The sequence below is a fragment of the Pseudophryne corroboree genome, chromosome 2 (assembly GCF_028390025.1).
Source record: "Pseudophryne corroboree isolate aPseCor3 chromosome 2, aPseCor3.hap2, whole genome shotgun sequence".
In the NCBI taxonomy this organism is placed as follows: Eukaryota; Metazoa; Chordata; class Amphibia; order Anura; family Myobatrachidae; genus Pseudophryne; species Pseudophryne corroboree.
The window spans coordinates 556020810-556043883 of record NC_086445.1 but is presented as its reverse complement, the minus strand read 5'-3'; the positions used below and the strand labels follow the sequence as shown (position 1 = coordinate 556043883).

At 41.7% G+C, this 23074-nt stretch overlaps 1 protein-coding gene across 1 annotated transcript in view; it reads right to left on the bottom strand.

The window, feature by feature from the left end:
* Positions 1–23074, bottom strand: part of EPHA10 (EPH receptor A10) — a 978906-nt gene that overhangs the window by 554836 nt on the left and 400996 nt on the right. The window contains exons 4-5 of the mRNA XM_063954339.1: positions 6234–6389; positions 2207–2542 (exon numbers count right to left, since the gene is read on the bottom strand). Coding sequence (XP_063810409.1) covers positions 2207–2542; positions 6234–6389 — 492 coding nt within the window. The remainder of the gene's footprint in view (positions 1–2206; positions 2543–6233; positions 6390–23074) is intronic.

Below are 23074 nucleotides of genomic sequence, written 5' to 3'. Positions count from 1 at the left end.
CAGCCTGGCGTCTCCTGTCTCCGGTGGCCGGCGCCGCCATTACTGTTTTCATTACCACATGGATTACAAACCAAACTTCCCTCCAAGTGTCTGCATGGGCGCAGCCATCTTGGATTCTGTCAGCTGATCATTTCCACCAATCTGTTGTCAGTATTGTTAATCTGCATAATTGCCTAGCCAATCCCTTCCTTGCTGCAGGTATAAGTAATCTGTGCCTGAGCAAGGAAGGCGTCAGTGCTTTGGTTGTCAAACCTAGTTCCAGTTTGTCTCTCTCCTGTGATTGTCTTCCAGGTTCCAGCTCCTGTCTCCAGACTTCTGCTATAGAGACCCGCACCAGCATTCCATCTGCGGTGTAGCCTGACTCTCCGATCCATGCTGGACTCACCTGTTTCCAGCTTCAACAATCACCTGCTTCCAGCCCAGCTTCCAGCAGTGTACAGCTTCTCTTAAAGGGCCGGTGTACCAGCATTCCATCTGCGGTGTAGCCTGACTCTCCGATCCATTCTGGACTCACCTGTTTCCAGCTACAACAATCACATGCTTCCAGCCCAGCTTCCAGCAGTGTACAGCTTCTCTTAAAGGGCCGGTGTCCTTTCTGCAGTTTACCTCTCTCCACCGGTATTATTATTTCTCCGTTCTCAAATTCTACATTTCATCCATATTGCATCGCTCTCAAGCCTCATTTATTATTTAACTGGTTCCAGCCAGTATCCACTCTGTGCCAACACCTGTCTGGTTCTAACCAGTACCCACAGCAGCATTTTATCTTCAGCAGTCCAGCTTTCCCTGGAACACCAGCTGGTACGACCCTGGGCTTTCTGCATTGCTACAGTTGAGCCTGGTAAGGACTTTCCAACTTGCAGATAATAAGAACTGTCTCATACCACCAGAGCTCTGTGGCCCCTGCCACCCTGTAGTACCCAGGAACTGTATTATTATTTCTCTGCTGATTTTTATGTTTCTTTACTGCTACTGTGATGCATGGAGTTTGTCATAAATAAACATCATTGACTTTTATTCCTGGTTGTCGTGGTCACGCCTTCGGGCAATTCTTCTATATGTCTAGGGGTCTGATACAACCTGCCAGGTTCCATTACACCTCAGCCCCTACAACTGAGGCTGCCTCCCGTCAGCTCAGGCCCTCAGTTGTGACAGTCGTCATGGTCATTAGGTCTACATGTACTAGGTCAACATGTCAAAAGGGCGACATGAGTTTTTTTCATACTTAACGATCCACGTGGACTACGATTGGAATGGTAACCTTTCCTGAATCATGGAGAGTGAAGCGAGCCATGCGTGGGGACACGGTGCACTAATTGGGGTTCCCCATCTCTTTACGAAGAAAACAACGCCCAAAAAAATTAAAACATTAATGTAAACATTTTGACCTGTCGCCCTAGTACATGTTAACCTAATGACCATGTCAACCTATTGTCCCTGTCGACCTCATGCATGTCGACCCTTCCATAGTCGACCTAATGACTGTCAACCTAAGTTGTGTCTACCCAACGACCCATACCCGTACAGATTGGAATCACTAATAACAAATGCAGCAATCTGATTAGACAGTATATGATTATATATTTCTTTGCAAAACTTAAAACATTTGAACACTTATAAATACAATGGATACATTAGAAAGTTAAGGCCCACATACATCAGGAATAAATTGCTGCAATGTCCCGATTGCCCAATGGGCAAGTCAGGGAATCAGTAATTTTAAATATGTTTAAAAATCCAGATTCTCCAATACCAACCGTTTTTAAGTCGGTATCTGGGAACCAGGCATATGTAACAAATTTAATTTACCCAAATCCCCGATGGATCACCAATCATCACTGGCTGCCAATTGGCAGATCCGAGTGGTGGATCAGCAGTGCCAGCTGGTTGGGGAATCGCAGCTGCTCTTCTATGGGGGCCATTACAAATGTCATCACATTCTTCTTCAACCTGTAATAGTTACTGTCAATGGTTCCCAAGATAAAAAGAAAGCTGTAATATTCTTACAGAAAAATTTAGTAATGTATACTACGTTATTTTCTGATTTCTTGTTTAAAAAACAATGAATAATAAAATGTAAAATGGTTGCGGTTGACATAAAAATATGTGTGTGGATCAAGAAGATGTGTTAATAGGTGAACTTTTGATAGATCAGTTTTTGTAAACAGAATAATAAATTAAATTTAAGGTACAGTTTTTACAATACCTGCATTGTTGGTTGAGATGTTAATTTCAGCAAATTTCTTAGAATATGTGCTAAAATCAGAGACTCCATTCACAGACTCCACCCGAATAGTATAGTTCATGCGAGGCAGCAAATTCACCATTGTTACTGTCCGGTCCACTAATCCAATCTGCTGAGGTACATATCCAATGCTGCTGCCACAAGGCTCACATTGTTGAAAGGCAACAGAGCACCGGTCACAGAAAACGTTATAGGTAAGATCACCCCTGCCTCCTGTGTCCAATGGTGCATTCCATTCTAAAACCAGTGTAGTCTGTTTCATGCTGTATATCAGATCTCTTGGGGCAGATGGGGGACCTAGAAGAAAAAAAAAACATTTAGGATGATGCTACTCAGGCACACAGTGACAATACAATGACTGTATATTTAGTATTTAACATTAGCATTATTAATTCACACAGATTCTCAAAAATGTTACTTGTCATGTATTTTCTGCATTATCTATAAAATCATGTTTATGATAACATATTGATACATTAATGAATTTCAGCTGAAAAATAGCACCATGTGGCAAAATGCACAAAAGTAGGAAAAAAAAATATGTGTGTCAACGAAGAAGTTGTGTTAATAGTATAACTTTTGATAAGTCACTATTTGTAAACAGAATAATAATAAAAAATGTTGAGGAGATTCCTGTACTACATTTTATAACATTCCCACACTACACAGAAATAAATACAATATCAGCATGCCTTATACAAATGCAGCATATACAAGTCTATTCATAAAGCATAGAAAAGACCTGTTTTGCAGTGCACAGGGCTTTTCTCTGCTTTGTGCCATTCATAGAGTGGGTTACCGTACAGGCTACTACTGCAGGGCTATCTTAACATATGTCACACTGGGCAGCTTCCCAGGGCCCTACGATTCTAGGGGTCTTCAAGCAGGGGTGGAGGATCCAGACTTCTCCAGCAGCACCCCTGCTCCATGGCTCAATTTCATCACCATAAATTTAGTATGGGCAGTGTGTTTCATTAAAGGATGGAAAGCCCAGCTTTATGTTTCTCCATGGTGTTCAGATTCACCATCTCAGGATGGCGTAATCTAAACTCTGTGACAAAAATGGCAGTGAAGTTGCTTATTTCCCTGTCTTTTGCCCGGCATCCTTTCTGGCTCCATCCCCTTGATGTGTCAGCAACTCCAGCACCCTTCCCTGTTCTCAGCAACTGACGAATGTGCAGGAAGGACTTGCCTTCACCTCCATGCATCTCCCAATGGAGCCAATGAGATACAGTATATAATGAAAAGTAACAATTTGGTTTTCATTTTCTTCATGAATAGACTCCATAGTATTTTAGAGGACATAGTGGTTGATGTTTCAAGCAGTGAAAAGAGTGGAGAAGTGGACCAGTGGATAAGTTGCCTATACCAACCAATCAGCTTTGAAAAAGCTGTTATTAAGTAAATTCTAGCAAATGAGAGAATAAGCTCATTGGTTGCTATAGGCAACTTCTCCACTGTTTTCACTGCTTGATATATCAATCCCATGACCACCACTGAATACCCAAACTGTGGGTTAGTGTAGGCCCTGGTAATTGCTGGATTGTAGTACAGGCACAGTTAGAACTCTCACTAGCATTAGATGTTATAATCTTCATTAATATTATTGCATATAATATCCATTGTTATTACTGGGTGGTATTCAATATACCGGCTTTTAGGATCCCGGCACTCAGCATACCAGTGCCGGATTCCTGATACCCAGCATACCGACAACTATTCTCCCTCTTGGGGATCCACGATCCCCCCTGGAGGGAGAATAAATAGCGTGGGCGCATAGCGCACCACTGTGCCCACAGCGAGCCCACAAGGGGCTCATTTGTGCTCACCCAGCTGTCGGTATGCGCGCCGCCAGCATACCATACTACACCCGTTCTTACTAAATGAATATAAAGACAATAAAAAAGTTGTGCCTAGAAAATGTTCTTATACCGGAATGCATGGGACCTGCATCAATTTATTTAAAGGGCTTTTAAATAACAAAATAACTGATCAACAAACAATAACATGTTGGTAGACAACCATGTAGAACAACTTGTTGTTAGCTGTCGTACAATGTTATGTGTCTATAGTATGTGAAATATATTCAGTAAAAGCAGTCAGGGCCATCTTAACGGGTTTAGTATGTCTGACCGGCGGTCAGGAGATCGCCGGTCAGTTTACCGACGCCGGGATCCTGGCAGCATACCAACGTCGGGATCCGGGTGGGGAGGGGCGAGTGCAGAAAGCCCCTTGCAGGCGCGGTGGCGACCTGTGGTCGCCACGGGTTCTATTCCCACTCTATGGGTGTCGTGGACACCCACGAGTTGAAATAATCCCTGCTGGTCGGCATGCCGACCATCGGGATAGTGAGGGGGCGTGTTGTCGGTGGAGGTCATGTAACCGTCGGTCTCCCGACCGCCGGTCACATGAATACCACCCATCTTAACAGCATTGTAGACCCTGGGCAAACCAATGCACTTGGCATATGCCCACCCATTCACAGGAGTATGGGAGATAAACAAATCATAACTTACCTCTCCACTTGCAGAGGTAAGTTATGATTCACTGTCAGCACTCTGAAAGCAATTAACTGTCTGGCTGAGGACTGTGAGCAAGAAGCACAGGTGGCACCAGCCCACCCCTGCTTGAAGACCCCTAGAATCTTATGGCCCTGGGAAGCTGCCCAGTGTGCCCATATGTTAAGATGGCCCTGCAGTAGTAGCCTGTACAAGTGATAGTGACAGTGTTGTATCTATAATGGATGCAGTATGTGAGGTGCACATGGGTCCCGGACTCCAGGGGGGCCCACACAGGACACCTCTCCGGAGTCCCTTACTAGTGGTAGCATCTCTCAACAAATCTCTGGTAACTGGCGCGGTGGCCATTTTCTCAGAGATTTGCACATGCACAGTAAGGAATTCTCAGGGAAAATTTCTGCCAGCCTATTTCCCCTGAGATTTGCGCATACCCAATAGAGGCTGTGCCCCTCTAGTGCTCAGAAAATATTGTGCCGATGGGTGCTGGCTAGAGAGGAGGGGACCCATATGGAGGTGGATGGTCACGGGCCTCATCCTGTGTCAATATGCCGCTGGGTAGTGGGAGGGACGTTGCTGTTTCAATAGTGAATTCATGATGTTAGCCACAACATACAAATGTTAAGTAACTATAGAATGCATTACTTGTATATTTATGATTATGTTTGAGTGCATGCAGCTCGTAGAGTAGGAGCAAATATAATGTACTTAATGTACTTCAGAAGTGCGTCACGTTAATGGTATTATAAATCTGGCTATAGGTCCAGAAATACAGTTTTCTCTATAGGTGGGAGCATATAAACCCTGGTATTATTAATAACGCTAAGGAGCAGTTTGGCCTCTTATTATTATATTGTGGCAATGGATACAAAAATACCGGACCAATTCAATATCGATCTGAAAACCAGATGTTGCCATGATCCCTACCACTACTGATTCCGCCACTACTAATTAATGGCAGAATCAATAAAGGGAAGGATCGTGGCAACAGCTGCTGTGCGGGTCATTACTAAATTGCTCCGGTATTTTGGTATTTAATTTTATACTGTTGGGGCTGACTGAGTTCACGCATGCTCACTACTGTATGGGACGCAGGCAAAGGAATATAAAGAGGGTGTAGGTTCCTGCAGTCATGCTCTGAAAGCTGTCAATTTTCAGAGTTTGGCGAATATGGGTCGGCCGTATCAAGCCCCCTAATAATGAGTAGGCCTGTTTCTTAATACATGCGGAAATTGGTGTTTAAGCAATTGTAACATTGCCATAACTGAAGATTAATAGGCCCTTAGATATTTTGTAGATGAGTAACCTGGAACTTGGTATTGTAAAGTTCTTTCTTATTTTGCATTATTGGGCAATTATATTACTTTGTGCTGTTCGTTTTACCAAACAAAAAATAATAATAATAAAACCAGTTTGTTGTGCAACAATCACATACCTTGATGTTAATGTGTAAAGAAATAAAGGCAACTCACGTGTACATGTAGTGGAAGGGGAATCCAGGGGAGATCTGTAGAAGTATTTCTCACAAGTGCATACTGTGGATGACTCTTGGTTTGTGTAGCTATGCTGAGGACAAGGAACACAAATCTGGAGCCGGCTGGACATCTTATAAAACCCCGGGGGACAAGCTGTTGTGATTAAAAGAAAAAAGATAGACAGATGTAAAGAAAACTGTACACACTGCAGAATATTTACCGTCAATTGAGCATTAATAAGAAATGATCCCATAGAAATGAATATGCTAATGAGTTGCTGTTGGTGAAAATAAATAAGACAGCAACTTCCCACATGTGCCTGAAGGTTAATTAGGAAAAGCACTCTGGCAGTACTCAGGAGCACTCACTAGCAGATACTGTGTTGTAAAGAGAGAGCAGGTAATGTGTTGTAAATAAAAGAATGCTTTGCCAATATGCCCATATAGTCATACAGCTGATTGACTTATGAATTACACTTCTTAATTACAAAGATTTAGAAAATATATTTTGTCTTTCAACACCATTTTTAGGGGGCTGTTGCCTCATCACACCCGTTCTTTGCTTGTATGATACATGTGCTTATGTTTCTATGTTGATTTTCAATGTTTTAAAAATTCATGGTAACAGCTTTGTGAACACGCATTTGTTACAGTCAACAATAGGGAAAAATAACATATAGCCTCTTCAAAATTCTCTTTTAGGGCCCGTGTATTCTAACTATGTTTCTGTATTGTGTCACTGCTAGTAATACTAATAAATGCCAGGGTAACCTTAGTCTTTTTCTTGATTAGTGGACTGCTCATGTAATTAGTGGGGATCAGAGTTAAGTCTGGTGAAATCTGAGTATTTAAAATACTTCTCTGAAGCCTGTGAGAGAAAGAAGAATATCTAAATACAGTCCTAGTTCCGGTTCTGGTTGGGTAGACGATATGGGGGGATTTCAAATGTTTGAAAAGTTGGTTGGGAGTCTGCTTTTTCCTGTATATTAGATAGGAAAGAACAGACACCCAACTGACTTTTCAAACAATTGAATATCCCCCTATGACTCTGACTCAGATGCGAGTCAAGTCCAAGTTTAAACTTATCAATATAGCTATGACATCGCCTTGTGTTAAACTAGTTAATCTCGCTACTGAACTGAGGAATAGGGATACAGTTACAGCCATACCTCTATAGACTGGCCACATCTCTAAGCAAGGGCCTTTACTGCATTTCCCCGGTAAGCATTACATACCCCAGTCCAACACTGCTTCCCTATTCTGGAAAAACCTGAATAAGAGGTAGCTACTTATGTAGTGAGCACCTGTATCACAACAGAGTTAAAGGTTAAAGGTTCTTAAACTGTAATTTACATCCTTATATTGGGGTCGTGATTCAGAGATGTAATAAAAAATTATTTTTGTTAGGGTTAGGCACTAAGGGAAGTTAGGGTTAGTTACTATGGGGGGTTAACCCTAGCCACCCCCCCCCCCACTGCCCTAAAGGTTAGCCATAGCCGCCACCCCCAGAGGGTTAGACCTAGCTGCCACCTTAGGAGGGTTAAGGTAGGGGAGGGTAAAAAAAAAACATCTGCAGTCGGGTTCTTCATTGTCGGGATGTCAACAGGCATCCCGACCGCCAGGATTAAATACTGAACCCCGAGGTTTAGTGATGCCTAAGTAACATTTGAAATCACTTATATGAAAAACGACCTTCTGAATTTTTGCCCTACAATGATAACAGCAGTCACCACAGAGTAGGCTCAAAACAACAAAAGAAACAGAATTCTAAATACAAACATTTTATTGACATGTCTACTTTACTTAAATTCAAAAAGCGCACCAATTTATGCTACAATCACGTTCAGGCAAGGAAGTTTGTATGAACTGCTTACTTTATGTGCCAAAGGCACATTTATTCAAAGATACTGTAGCAAGAAGAATGGTTATGGGTTACAGAAGAAAGAGTGCAAACAAATCATGAATTAGAGAAATGTGCAACAGGCGCACAATAACTAGCCATATTTCTCAGGTTAAAAGCAACCTTCATTGTAAAATATTTTCTTTATTTCTGCACTTTTTGCAAAGGTCTACATCGCTGCAGTAATAGGCATGTATACCAAACACGTATATCCACTGGGAACATATTTGTCAGCAAAGCAGAAATTCTATAGTCTATTTGTCAGAAGGGTATTTACACAAAGGAGATGTCTGCTTTTATCTACCTCAAAGCCAAGAAATGAAACATGAACACTGGTTTACTTAGCACTCAGCAAACAAGATATTTTGCTCATTTTGATATGTTTACTATATGATGGCATCTGGTAGCATAAGTTGGCCAGCTTAAGGAGATCAACCTCTGGGCCCTAGCTATCTTTAAAAGCAAGCCATTTTCAGAAAATATATTTTATTTCATCTTATGCCTCAAAACCATTATATAAACACTTTTTTGTTACAACATACAAAATATTTGAAAAGTGTAATGTACTGTACAAGTTACAATGAAAGAGCAACGTAAACTCAGAGTGTACAGTGTACACCCTGAGGACCCTGAAGCATTTATATTTGTGTCCTGTGACTGTATTCCCCATATATTGAGTAAAATGTTTAATTTGTATAAATTTTTTAGTAGATTTGTACAGTGGTGGTTTCAGAGGGGCCAACTATGATCCCTGCCAGTTGTAACAATCACAGTCATCCCCTTTTCCTACCCATTTCATTGATGTGCCTGCCCGTACATCCTGGCTACCAAAAGACTGAAAGAGGATCCTGCCCTACTGTAAACTATAATATAATAACTAATATAGCTTCATAGTAGCAAAAGGCTCGTACGAGGGGTGTGCAATATGTTTCCCAATGTGCAGTGCATAGGTTGAGTAGACACCATCTGACTGTGTAGTTGTGAACTGTAATTTCTGACCAGTGATGGATTAGGGTTTTGAATTGGCCCTGGCATTTGTAAATGTGTGCGCACATCAAGGGGGCGCACGGGCATTACGCATGAGGGAGTACCGCAAGTCAGGGGGCATGGACTTGTGGCATGCTCCCACCTCCCTTGCAACAGACATCAGGGGGGGGGGGGGGGTTGGTGGCACACAACTGGGTTCACAGCTCCATTTCCTTGGAGATGCACAGTTCGAGGGGGGGGCTGGACCAGTCCCACAGAGAGCCGGGAAGGCCATGCGCAGCGCATCCTCCGGCTATCTGTGGGACTGGACCAGCCCACCAGACCATCAACCCTTCTGGCATATGCTAGAAGTGCCAGATGGGCAGTCTGGCCCTGTCTCTGCTTTAAGTTCTTGTGAAATGTCAAGGCACAGATCCGTATAGAAGCAGAACTGCACAATAAAGTCGGCATCTTCACTTATTTCATGAACTTGTTTTGGAGATCAACTGCGGCCACTGAACAGCCATGAATTTTTACAAATACAAGCAAGGTCTTGTGGGTGACCCCAATTAACTTTGCGGTTAACTGCAGACTGCAAACTTCCCATCATAGGCTAGAATGGAGTAGCGCAAGCCTCCATTCTAGCGGGTGCACTACTCCTGATTGACAGATTGATCAGGAGAGTGCCATGATGTGGTGCTCCCTGATTGGCTGCTGTGATCTCCAATTACGGGAGTCACGGGGGGTCCCAGCATTCAGGGAAAGGGGCTCCATGTGTAAACATGGAACCCCTTTAGTGGCGTGGATCGGGGTTTCATTGTTTTATTTTTGACAAGGATTACTGCAGGAACGAAGAGGACAGATCATCACTGGATAATAGGTGAGTATATTGGAATTTTGGATTTACAGGTAAACGTTTGGATTCTACATGGAGAAGGGGACGTGATTGGGCGGCGTGGGATGTAGGAGTGTGTGTGTTTTAATAAATTTGTACTATCACGGTGTGTGTCTTGTTTTTATTTGGGTATTTCTTTTGTTGTAGAACTACAGATACCAGGGGCCCTGTTATTTCCCCGCATGCTGGTACTTGTGGTTCTCCAAGTACCAGCAAGCGGGGGAGGCTTGCTGGGACCTGTAGTTAAAAAACAAAAGACAATATTCTTTTTTTACACACAAAAAGGCTATCAGCCCCCCATCCACCGCCCATAGATGCGGGGGACAGCCTCGGGCTTCACCCCTGGCCCTTAGGTGCCTGGAGGGGGGGACACCTTAATTTAAGGGGTCCCCACTCCCCCAGAGTACCTCGACCAGGGGTGACTAGTTGGGGGGGTAATGCCACGGCTGCAGGGACCAGAATAAAAGTATCCCCCGGCTGTGGCATTATCTTCTCGGCTAGTGGAGCCTGGTGCTGGTTTTAGAAATATGGGGGACCCCTATGTCTTTTTGTCCCCCATATTTTTGGAACCAGGACCGACCCAAGAGCCCGGTGCTGGTTGTCTAAATACGAAGGGACCCCAGTCAATTTTTCCCCGGTATTTAAACAACCAGGACCGGCTCAACGAGCCCGAGGCTGGTTATACATAGGAGGGGGGACCCTACACATTTTTTTTTATTATTTTAACTATTTCAGACGCTTTTAAACAGATAAGCATGCACAGATCTCACTGATCCATGCATGACTATCTGAACACGCCAGCAAAAAGCAGGTCTATTTGAAAGCTCCTTTTTTTACAAATGTTATGCTTTCCCAGCAGTGTTTGGCTATTGTCGGCAGTGATTGAGAATACAAATTAAATTACCGAGTTGTATAAAATACCAGCCGTGTTTGACCGATGGTCTATTCATTCGTATTTGTGAACTCTGCCAGGAAAAACAATACAAATAGCCCCAACACTGCCAAGATTTGTGTTTAGTAAATTCCCGTGATCACACTTAGAAAAAAAATACAAACTCGAATTAATTTGGGACCTTAGTAAATATACCCCCTGATCACTGTTGTACAAATTCGCAAGGTGGACAATTATTAATCGACTGCACATGCGAAGAGAGATAAAGTGGATCAATAGCTCAAAGTAACCAATCAGATTCTTTCATTTCAAAGACTGTGCTAGATAAAAAACAGAAGCTGATTTGTTGCTTTGGGCAACCTGTCCACTTTATCTCTCACAAGGGTATAGTACATATGCCCCTGAGTATTGGCCTGATTCCTAATGTTACCTGTGTTTTGTTACTTAGTACTCATTCACAGGGATGTAGTATTGTTGCTGACAATGGGGGTCATTCCGACCCATTCGCAAGCAGCGGTTCATCGCTGTGGTCAAAACAGGTCATATCTGCGGCTGTGTGGCGCCCGCATTGTGCACGCGTGTCGTTTCCCAGCGACGGCAGTCACCGGGCAATGACGCTAGGACCAATTAAAGCAATTGCAGTCCCGAACCCAAGAAGATTGACAGCGGGAAGGAGGATCGGGGAGCGTCTACTCACAGGTTCCCGGGCATGGTAAGGCGAATGCAGGCATGTCCAGGCGTTTGGATGGCAGATGTCTGATGTCACAGCCGGGACCTTCATCACTGGATCCGTCGCACTGGGTAAGTAGGTGCAGGGCTGGTCTTGTTCTGCACAAAACTTTTTTTTAGCATAGCAGGGCTGCACAAGTGATCACAGCCCTGTTATGCTAAAATAAACTCCCCCATAGTCGGTGTCAAGTTGATCGCACGAGCAGCAAAGAGTTGCTACGTGCGATCAACTCGTAATGACCACAAATGTGTAAACAGTCTGAAGGTTGACACCATAATGTTAAATGTCATAATTTCAACATGGTGAACATGTTTACACCAGCAATATGCACTCCTACCATTACAGGACATTACAATATCATCTATGGATATATGTGCCAGCTTGCTGGTAACGGTGTGACTGTTGCCGTATTCTGTTATTCCAGTATTCTATTTCCATTCCACTATTCTGTTGTTCCTGTACTCAATAAATGCGCTTCCTATATACCAGAACCAGGGATGTCTTTTCGTATGGGCTCAATGGGCACTTACCCAAGGGACCCAGGAGCCTAAGGGCACTCGGCTGATAGCTGAGGGTTCCCTCTTCCCTGAGGTGCTAGATTTTTTAAAATCGGCCCTAGAGAACCTGAGATATCCGACTTCTAAGCAGTGCACCCCATCCAAACCTGTTAATTGCTCTTCCCAGCCAGATATCTCAGGTTCTGTATCACTTTGAGTTTTTTTGTGAGTATGCTCAAAAAGCTGGGACTCTTCCCTTTCGGTTGACACTGGTATCTTGTCTCTACTATGCCCAGAACCAGAGATATCAGCCTTCCAGCAGCCGGTCCCTGCTCCAGCACCACATGCCTGGCATGCAGTTTTATATGTTCGCTGGTGGATTGCTCTGGCTTCAGAACTCTGATCCCCAAGTCCTCAGTACCTCCTGAAAGGTGGGACTCTCCAGTTTCTTATCCCAACTGAAAGCTAATAAATCTATTTTCAGGAACTGGAAATATCTGTAGTCAAGCAAGCTGCCCTCCCACCAGGAAATTATGAATATTAAGCTCACTCCACTATCCACCCCTCCCTGCATATTAAACACCCCCTACCACCCTTTCATCCAGCCCAATGTCCCTGTCTACAGTTTAGTGTTCTCCCTCCCACCCCATCTCCCACCATCTGTGCAGTAAAGGAGTAATTAGTAGAAATTTCTGCTCCAGGTCCTACATGCAGAGTGGAAGATAGAACACCCTCTACCACCCACAGTACATCAAAGCTGCAGCTGATAGCAGACCCCTACCACTGCAGGATGGGAAGGGGCCTCAGTGTATCGCATTGCCCAGGGGCCTACACTGCTTTTAAGATGGCCCTGAATGGAACTTGTGCAGACCTCCACATACCTTCCAGCTACGTTAACACCTTGGCTATTGACATTGTCTCAAACGGGACTAAAACCTATTGGATTTGGCAAATCCGGCAAAACACGTGGATCCACGGCTAATCCGAATTCAGAATTGCAGATGAGTTGGAAAAACGGCAGCCCCACTGAATCATGATTTGACCTAAAAAAGTCGGAAACTGCCGTCTTTCCGACTAGGTGGCAGTTCCGACTACAGTTAAATACTGCCCATAGACATAATACTGAGGGAGGTCTCATGTAATATTTGGGAGAACAAAAGGGGGGTAATAGCTTACTGCACTTAAAGTGAGCAGCTCGGTTTGTGTATCAAAAGATCAAGCTTTTTGGAGAGGGTTTCTACCAAGCGCTGTGTGTCAGAAATAAAAATAAATATAATTTTTTTATGAATGAAAATAAAAAATAAATAAAAAATAAAAAATAAATATTAAAATTAAAAATAAGTAATAAAAAAAATAATGAAAATGGCGGTTGCAGTGGTGAATCTGAAATGGAGAGAAAGAGGAGGGAGCAGTGGGTGCAGCTAGAATAAAAAAGAAAGGAGAGAAATATAAGGACACTTGGGACAATGCAATACTTAAAAACAATGTAACATTTTTTACACCTCCTTGAGGTCATTAGGGAGTTCTTAGACACTGCTAAGGTATATTCAAGATAGTCCTTGACAAAGAATCTCTGGATTTGAAACACGTTGGAGACTATTGAGAGCAGACACAAGAGAACAAGATAGACCCGCCGCTGCCAGAGTCGGACGTCATCGGAAGTCGATGCCCGAACTTCCAGTTGAAGCAAACAGTGCCCGGAGCGGCAATACAAGCATGGCTGAATGTAGGGTAAGCTAGGGAAAGTACTCGCAACAAAGCCATAAGCAGGACTCTCTTGAATATACATTTATTCTAGCTGCACCCACTGTTCCCTCCTCTTTCTCTCCATTTCAGATTCACAGCTGCAACCATCATTTTCATTATTATTTTTTTATTTATTTTTTATTTTTTATTTATTACTTATTTTTTATTTTTATTTTTTATTTATTTTTTATTTTCTTTCATAAAAAAAATTATATTTATTTTTATTTCTGACACACACAGCGCTTGGTAGAAACCCTCTCTAATATTTGGAAGAGTACATGTGATATATCCCATGCAAGGGTGCTCCAATAATACATGTGTCTTTCATTTATCTTTCAATTAATTAAAACAAATCTCACAACATATGTTATGAATGCTTTTAAATATAAATCGGAACAATTAAACATTTACTCGGGTAATACCAGTTAATCTGTCCCTTTCCTGGTCCCCTTCAGAAATTTGTATGAAAGTCTTGTTAGTGCCAAACACAGCATCATCTGCAGCAGAGCGAGGGACGTTGGGTTAAGTACAATGAGCAGCAAAGAAAATTGCCATTTTATGAATAAGGCCTGAGAGTAATTGTTTTGTTAGATGATGGATTTTGTGATGTGAGAACACAGATACTCATACAGATCTGCCCACCTTTTGAAATGGAATCTAAAATGAATTCAGATCTTTCCTTTGTGCTTTGATTTGTTCAATTGCTTTAATGAAAATTGGTTTAAAGAGAGCTTTGAGAAGACCCACAATGAAAGGCTATAGATAGATGTTGTATTCTTCATACATTCAAAAGGACAATTTTGTACACATTTGACCCGTGCCTTTGGAAAATTGAACGCTTTCTAGACAGGACAACACAATGATTTATACTGCCACATGGAAGAATAGATTTGTTTGTACCACACAATAAAGCCAAGTGCTGTAAATGGGAGATTCACACAAATCCTCCACTGCTTCTGCTTCTTGTGGTAATACTACAACAATGTACTTGTTGCAGCAGCTGCCGGTCAGAACACTGCCATGCTAGCTTGGGCAAGAGGGGTCTCATTCAAGTACAATATCAAAAGAATTCCGATGAACTTAAAAATACAGGAAGTGGGCAAAACAATGGAAACACATTAAAGATACAAAAATATAAAACAAGGGCTATCAAGCACATGTGTCTCTCAAGCAAATAGTTTTCCAGCATGGTGAATGGGGACATACAGTATACAAAAATGCTGGAATTGTTCTGGTTGCCTATATTATGGCTCCCTTTGGAGACCACTGTGATTTTGAAAGAGGGATAAATGGCGGGAAATATTTGGTAGGAGCTTCCAGTATCCAAAGAGCATGCAGGGACACCTAAAGATTTGAGAAGCATAATGCTGATCTATTGCCACATCCACATCTATTATCTAAATGTCATGGCCTTCTCAGTCACTATATCTGAGCCCAATTGAGCGTTTAGTTTCAGTTCCTGAGATAGCTTTTTTCATCTCCATAAACCAAATGTCAGTTAAGTCACATTTTTGTGCCGTTCCAGACATTGGTCAACTCAGTGCCACAAGGATGTGCTAGTTGCATGATGTCATTCAGAGTATTATTAGCATAAGTGACTTATTGGGGTTTTCATAATTATGCCCACATCCTTTGCATTACTTGTATTTGCACTCAAATTTAGGCTTTGCTTTTTCTTGTGAATAACTTTCATTGTATACAGTTATTTCTGAGTCTCTATTAAAAGCATGTGATAGTATACAGAACATAGTTCAGTTTTATTATATCATCTTACTGCAATAGAGTTATAGCAGAGTTTTAACTAGTCACATCTCACACCTGAAGATTAAAATAAAAAATAATTTTTTTGTCAATATTACATTTTACTGTGATTGCATTTGTGGATATAGGTTTGTGGGGGATACAGTGCTGCCAGCTTCATAAGAGGGCTTTACTGCACCCTGTACCAGCCACGCCCCCTGAGCACATGACTGCAAGATCTGCAGTGTGCTTGTCTGGATGCGTCGTCCTGCACTGCAGTAGCAATTCTGGCTGCATAGTGAAATCATGTCTTGCCACTCTTTTACTTATTGCAGCTGAGGAGCTGTGACCTAGACTGAATTGTTTTGTTGGTGGCATGGCTTTTCTGAAGCTTAGTCTGTAGATGTGCTTTAGCAGCAGAGGTGTAGTTAGGTGCCATGGTGCCCGGAGCAAGAGTATGTTTTGGCACCCCCTCCCCTGTACTGAATTGGGGGCATGTTACATTTGAATAAAAATATTTACAAATCCTCATTTGGTGACAGGGCCAGTTCTAGATCTTGTGGCGCTCAGTGCGAAAGTTTCCTTTAGGTGTCCCCATGTTTAAAATATGGACAATGCGCTACAACAAAAATGGCTTCATAAGAAGGGGCATGGCCACATAACAGTATAAATTCACATTACACCACCGAGTAGTGTTCGTTATTCATATTACACCACACAGTCGGGCCCCGTATACTCCTTACGCCACAGTAGAGCCGCTTGTACACATTATGTCACACTAGAGCCGCTTATACACCTTACACCACAGTAGAGCCACTTATACACAAGCTACACCCCACAGTAGAGCTTCTTTTACACATTACGCCACAGTAGAGCTGCTTATACACAAGTTACACACCACAGTAGAGCTGCTTATACACATGATGCCACAGTAGAGCCGCTTATACACCTTACACCACAGTAGAGCCGCTTATAAAAGTTACAAACCACAGTGGAGCTGCTTATACACATTACGTCACAGTAGAGCTACTTATACGTTATGCCACAGTAGAACTGCTTATACAGGCCCCTGGCCTGCCCTATTCTCTACCTAGTTTCAGAGTCCAAGTCAGTGTGCACTCCCTCTGATCCTCCTGCTCTGCAGGTGCCTGTACAGTGCTCCACAGCACAGCAGGGGGTGAGGTGGGTTAGCAGAGCACCCTCTAACTTTTCCAGTGCCTGGAGCTCGCGCTCCACTAGCGCCACCCTTACTACACCCTTGTTTAGTAGTGAATGGTCCTGAAAGGATTACAGTTTTGTAGGTTGTGAAAAGAAGTAAACTTATGCCCTTATTTATTAATGAGTGATAAATTTAACTGTGAGTGATAAATTTCACCAGCCAATCCGCTCTTAGCTGTCATTTTTCAAACACAGTCTGTAACATGGCAGTTAAGAGCTGATTGGCTGGTGCAATTTATCACTCACAGTAAAATTTATCACTCATTGATAAATAAGGGCATTAGTTTGAATGTGGTATACTAAAGGGTAAAAACTTTGAAAACGAACACAGGAGTCATTCACACCTGGATAACAATGCAGATTAGGAGTAATTGACAGTGCAGGTGTATTCTCTAACTGTTTGGAATGGAATATCTCAGGAGCAGACTGACTTATAGTACAGAGTACAGTATATTTTCCAAATTCACTGCAGTTTCAGAAATCACTGCAGAACAGAGATTATTGCCGAGCAGAAATATCTGCTGACAAACATTGGAGACCATGGCTAGTGACTGTCAGGGCAGGTGCAGTGTGACAGTTGATCCTCTAACTCACTGCTCTTCCATTGGAGCTCTGCTGCCCCACCCACCCCCACCTCCCCCCATTGGTACATATCAGCCTGTGCCTTCAGATCAGTGCAGTTTTCGACACTGGGAAACATCCTGAGTGAAGTTGCTTAAACAAAGAAATTTAAATTCTGAGGCTCCACGGCCTAATTGGTGGCCAACATGTAGACCTCCATGGCCCTGACAGAGTTCAAACATAAATAAAAACCTAATCCTAGTCAAACTACACCACCATAGGCATTTCTATCATGGGTGCAATGTGTGTGGTACACACGGGACTCTGGGTCCCCAGGGGGGCCCACACCACACACATTGCACCCATATTTTAATGCTCACCTCTCCAGAGTCCAGCGTCGGATGCTGCAGCTGCAGTCGTCATGGCAAAAAATCTCTTCCAACATGGCCGCTGTGCATGCGCAGTACGAATTTTGTTTCCAGAAAGTGTCAGGCGCCATGTATCCAGAGACCGGCACATGCACAGTAGACTCCGGCACAATGCTGGAGCCTACGGCACTGTGGAGAGGAGAATGCACATCTGGAGTCTGCACACGGGCCCCCTCTTCTCTTAAGACGCCCCTGTACACCACCACATCAAATTTGGTGGAGCTAGGTACAAATCTCTGGGCGTGCATAAAGGACAAACAGACATACACATGTACACACTTTCTCACTTAATATATAGATATTATTTATTTAAAACAAATACATACAAAGTAAAAACTAAATATGTATTCATGTTAAAACTATCATACTCAAAAGTGTGAAAAATGGCGTGTCATTCTGAAGATGTGATAGGTGAATAGGTGTGATAAAAAAATGCCCCAAAATGTGCCCATGAATATGATCCTCTCTAGGCCTTTGCCATAAATTTGCCCAGTACAAAAATAGGTTGTTCCAAAACTAACAAGAATTGCATCGTATTTAGGCATTCCAAAGAAATGTATTGGAGTACTGATGTCAATGTTTGACAAATCAGCAATTACTGTAGCTAGATAAATATAAGACAAAACAATGTCATCAGACAACTACATACATAATATGACATACTATGAAAGCAGATGACATATTATGAAACAATCCAAAATATTGCAAAACATTCTTGGCTTGTCGCGTGTGTTAATGAATCAAAAAGTATATGGCTTCAAATTTGGTCGAGTTTAAATATGATTCGTCGTATTTGTTGTTTAAGACAAAAAAATGTCAAGTATTCTATTTTTTTTTAATGAAATAGCAGGTGTAGATAAAAACAGAATGGAAAAATCAATTCAAATTGTTTGGAAAATCATAAACATGGGCAAAAATCAGGACTGCAGTCTGCACAGGACCATTGTTCTCTTTTATGTGTGTTAATTTGCTGTGTGTGGCCAAAAATTTTAAGAGAATGTGTTATTTAAAGCCCACACAAAGTGTCAGGATAAGCGCATCTTTGGGAAGTTTTTTTTTTTTTTTAAACATTCATAAAATGTGTCTTTAGTGAATTCCATACAGTTACCACAGACTTTTCTTCATATCGTTGTATAGTTTAAAAGAACAATTTTACAATATTCATCAAACTTTTAAAACTTTTGAAATCTGTACCATTTAAATACATTGATAAATGGCTTTGAAATTAAATAAATCAAGTCCATGAAAAGTTTCTTTGTGACATCTTTTAAGGATTCATATTCACAAGAAACTGTAACCGTCCTTGACAGAGCTGTCCTGTAGGACTCCAGAGACGCCTTTCATTATCTTTTCAATATGGCAGCTCTCAAGCAGTTCCAGACTAGCGTGCAAATATTACAGGGTGGAAAATAAATTACAAGCGAGGAAAAAATAATTGAATTCAGTACACCCATCTATTCCACACTCACAAATTATCATCTTTCCACCTGCGACTGCTTAATAACACAGCAAATCTAAATTATTAAACACTTGTGAAAAAAGGTTTGGCATACTAATGCTTGTCTTTTTTTTCAGTCAACTCTATTTGGAGTGCAAGGCCTGAATGTGGAATTTTAGTAAATGCATTTGTTAAAGTAAGAAGCCTATGAATATTTGATGCACCAGCTGCAGTAAAGTGCAAACTTAAGTAATAACCGTCTGTGTAGGGGGCTGATTGAAAATATTTCTCTTGCTGTTTATTCAGTATTGCTCCACCTGTGAGTTGTCTTGAATAATGTCAGATTAAAATCCAAATAACATGTGCTTTTAGGTCTTTCATGCAGAACATGTCACCAGATACAATGAAAACGGATGCACCTCACATAAAATTTAAACTTTCACAGAAATATTGGCATACGTAAGTTCTGTACACTGACAAATGTGAACACAATGGGTAAACAGGTGCACAATAAGTGAAGCCAGGTCTGATATATTTCAATTGATTCCCTCTACCACATTCAGGGGCCGATTCAGACCCTGACGCTGATTTTCAAAAATCGCTATGAAGCGATTTCTGCACATATGCGTACGCCTGTACATACATGTGCAAGGTCCTAAACTGCATTCTCTTCAGAACGCAGTTTAACACCTGGAGGGGGGCAGGAACGGGGCATCGATGCTGCGTTTTGTGGACGTCAATGCTCCGTTTTAGGGGCACGGTCCGGACCATTGCAAGGGTGGGCCGCAGCCGCCATTAACATGGTGGGTAGCTGTCTGCCTTGGCAGCTAGGCTGTACAGGTAGAGGGCTACTCGAAACATGCAAAAGAATCGCCATGTGATGCTCTCGCATGTCTGCGGGGAGTAAGGGGTGCTGGATCCGGCATGCTGGGTGTACTTGCTCTGTGCTGGTCGACCCGCCGCATGTCAAAGAAATTGATCCTAGGTGTGCGTTTTCTTGCACATTTACGATCAAGTCTGAATTAGGCCCTCAGGTACAGTAACTCAAAGAATAATGAGTAGTGTAGTTATAAGATACACTTGCTAAATGTTATAGTACAGGCCTGGCTAACCTGTGGCTCTCCAGATGTTGTGAAACTACACATCCCAGCATGTTTTAGCATTCCCTAATAGCAAAACTGTGGCAAAGCATGATGGGACTTGTAGTTTTACAACAGCTGGAGAGCTACAGGTTGGCCAGGCCTGTTATAATATGTAGAGGCAGATTCAATTAGTGACAACTAGGTTGTGTAACGTTTTCCATGGCAAAAACTGCTATTCAATGAGAAAATCACATTAATTGTGCTTTCAAAGGAAGAAATCAAGTTGTTGAGTTTACACTTTCAAAGTTGGTGATAACTTTTTGAAAGTTCTCATTTTAATGAACAAATTACAGACTACAGTACTGTGTCTCTGGTACAGTCCCACCTAATAAATTATGTTATATTTAAAGATGTTAAAACAATAAAATATGGCCAATAAAGACAAATCATTTATGTTGCAAATATTTATGCGGCAAGTTCTCTTGTAAAGATATGGGTTTAATTATGTGAGGCTTGTATGTATGATACAGGTTATGTCTCCCATATTTATAATTCCAAAATATGTAATATTCCGAAATGTGGAATTTTTGGACTCAGATAGTGAAACCTTTGCTTTCTGATGCAAATGACATGAGTAAGGTAGATTGGATAGATGCACTAGTGCTATAAAGGTAAAAAAAAAAAAAGAATATACATTGCAGGGTTATAAGCAATACATTAACTACTGTAATTCAACAAATAACAAGGTCAGCAAACAGCTGTAATCACTTCCAACAGATGTGGAGAGAATCAAGAATGAGCTGAAGCCTTACCAAAATACTTCTAAGGAAAGTAATGCTCTTTTTTTACTTTATAACACTAGCGCAGTGGTTCTCAAACAGTTTGCCGGGGCACCCTGGGGAGCTGCAGGACACTTGCAGGAGTGCCGTGGGTTGGTGGTGCAGGACCAATTAAAATTATTTATGGTCAATGTAATAAGCAAACAGTGCTGATGGCAGTCAATCATAAAATATGTGGACAAACAGAAGCAAATCCTGTCCCTCACCACACAATTAAACCTAAGGATGACATATAAACACAATTTACTTAATTTAATATTTCTTTCAAATTTCTCAATAAGAAACTTTAGGCCTTAGGGGGTCTATCTGATCTACCTTACTCTAATTATTCACATTCAGTTTTATTAGCATTCAGTTTTGGTATTGGGGTGTATATAAGATCAGAAGCATGCTGCTGGCTCATTTCCTTGTACTGTACATAAGAGCCCAGATACTACTCACACTCTTTAACCCTTTGCTTTCTGATGGTTCAATGAACACAAACTTTGTTTCATGCACAAAATTATTAAAAATATTGTATAAAATTCCCTACAGGCTATGGGCGGGATGTATTAAGCATCACAAACGCGATGCGGTACATCCCGCCACTTGCCACCTACATACTAATTACATATATACTAACATATGTTATTAGTATTGCAAAGGACAGTGCTCCTGATAGGAGCTGTCCTTCCTGAATACAGGAATTCTGAGTAAAGGACTCGGGAGCCCTTCTGCGCATGCACAGAGTGATGCGGCTGCCACATTGTATGTTGGTAGGGATCCGATTGGATCACTGTAAAGGGGAATTGTGAAGGGAAGTCCATAGGCTTCTATTGGGTATGACCACCCAAAGATGGCATTACCCATCAGGTCCAAAATGCATTACGGATCTTGGTACAAATGGGAATGCAGGAAAATCTCAGAAAATTTGATTTTCTGAGTTTTTACTGCAGATTTTGCTTTAGTACATCCCGCCCTATGTGCATAAGGTGTTTATGTAAAATAAATGTATTCTGTGTTTAGACTTGGGTGCCATACCCAAGATATCTCATTATGGTATGCAAATATTCCAAAATACACAAGAATCTGATTTGCAAAAATACCCGTGGTCCCAAGGATTTTGGAAATAGGGGACTCAACCTGTATGTTGTATTTATAGAATTTTTTATTTTTTTTGCAGGTGGTAATTGTATTTTTTTCCTAATATTTTATCTTGTATATGTCACAGGCAGGGATGGACTGGGTCTCTATAAAGGCCCTAGAATTGTAGTCGTGCACGTGAGATCGGGGCATGGTCACAGCTCAAGGAGCACTGGAAGGCTGCGCTGATCGGCCAGTCCTGATCTCTGTGTGGCAGGACCAGCCCATCATGCCATTGGCATTCTGGCGTTGGCCAGAAGAGCCAGATGGCCAGTCCAGCAGTGGTTACAGGCACTGGGAATAATGCCTGAAGCTTCTAGGTAAAGTACGAAAAGAGGAAACTGTTAACTATTAGGCAAAGTGGTAGATTCTGTACTTTATGATTCTTCACTTCCTACAATTCAAAATAATACAATGAGTATACTATTGTTTTAAACAACCTCCAAAAAATTAAATAACGAGAGCTTCAGTTTCAGTTTAGTTTATTACAAATCAAAGTTAATAATTAATTGTGTTTAAATCATTTTAAAGGCAATATTGCATTTCCAAACCCATTAACAAAACAAAATATAATAAAATAAAATGACACTATTTTAACACCACCCTCAAATATCAAAATAACTCAAATTTTAGAAATGTCAAACACCCCCTTTTTTTGCCTCACGTGCCTTGTGGGAAATGCGCCAGTGGGGGTCAGCAAAAAACCTAAGATCCAAAACCAACAAAGGGGGTAATTCAGAGTTGATTGCAGCAGCAAATTTGTTAGCAGTTGGGCAAAACCATGT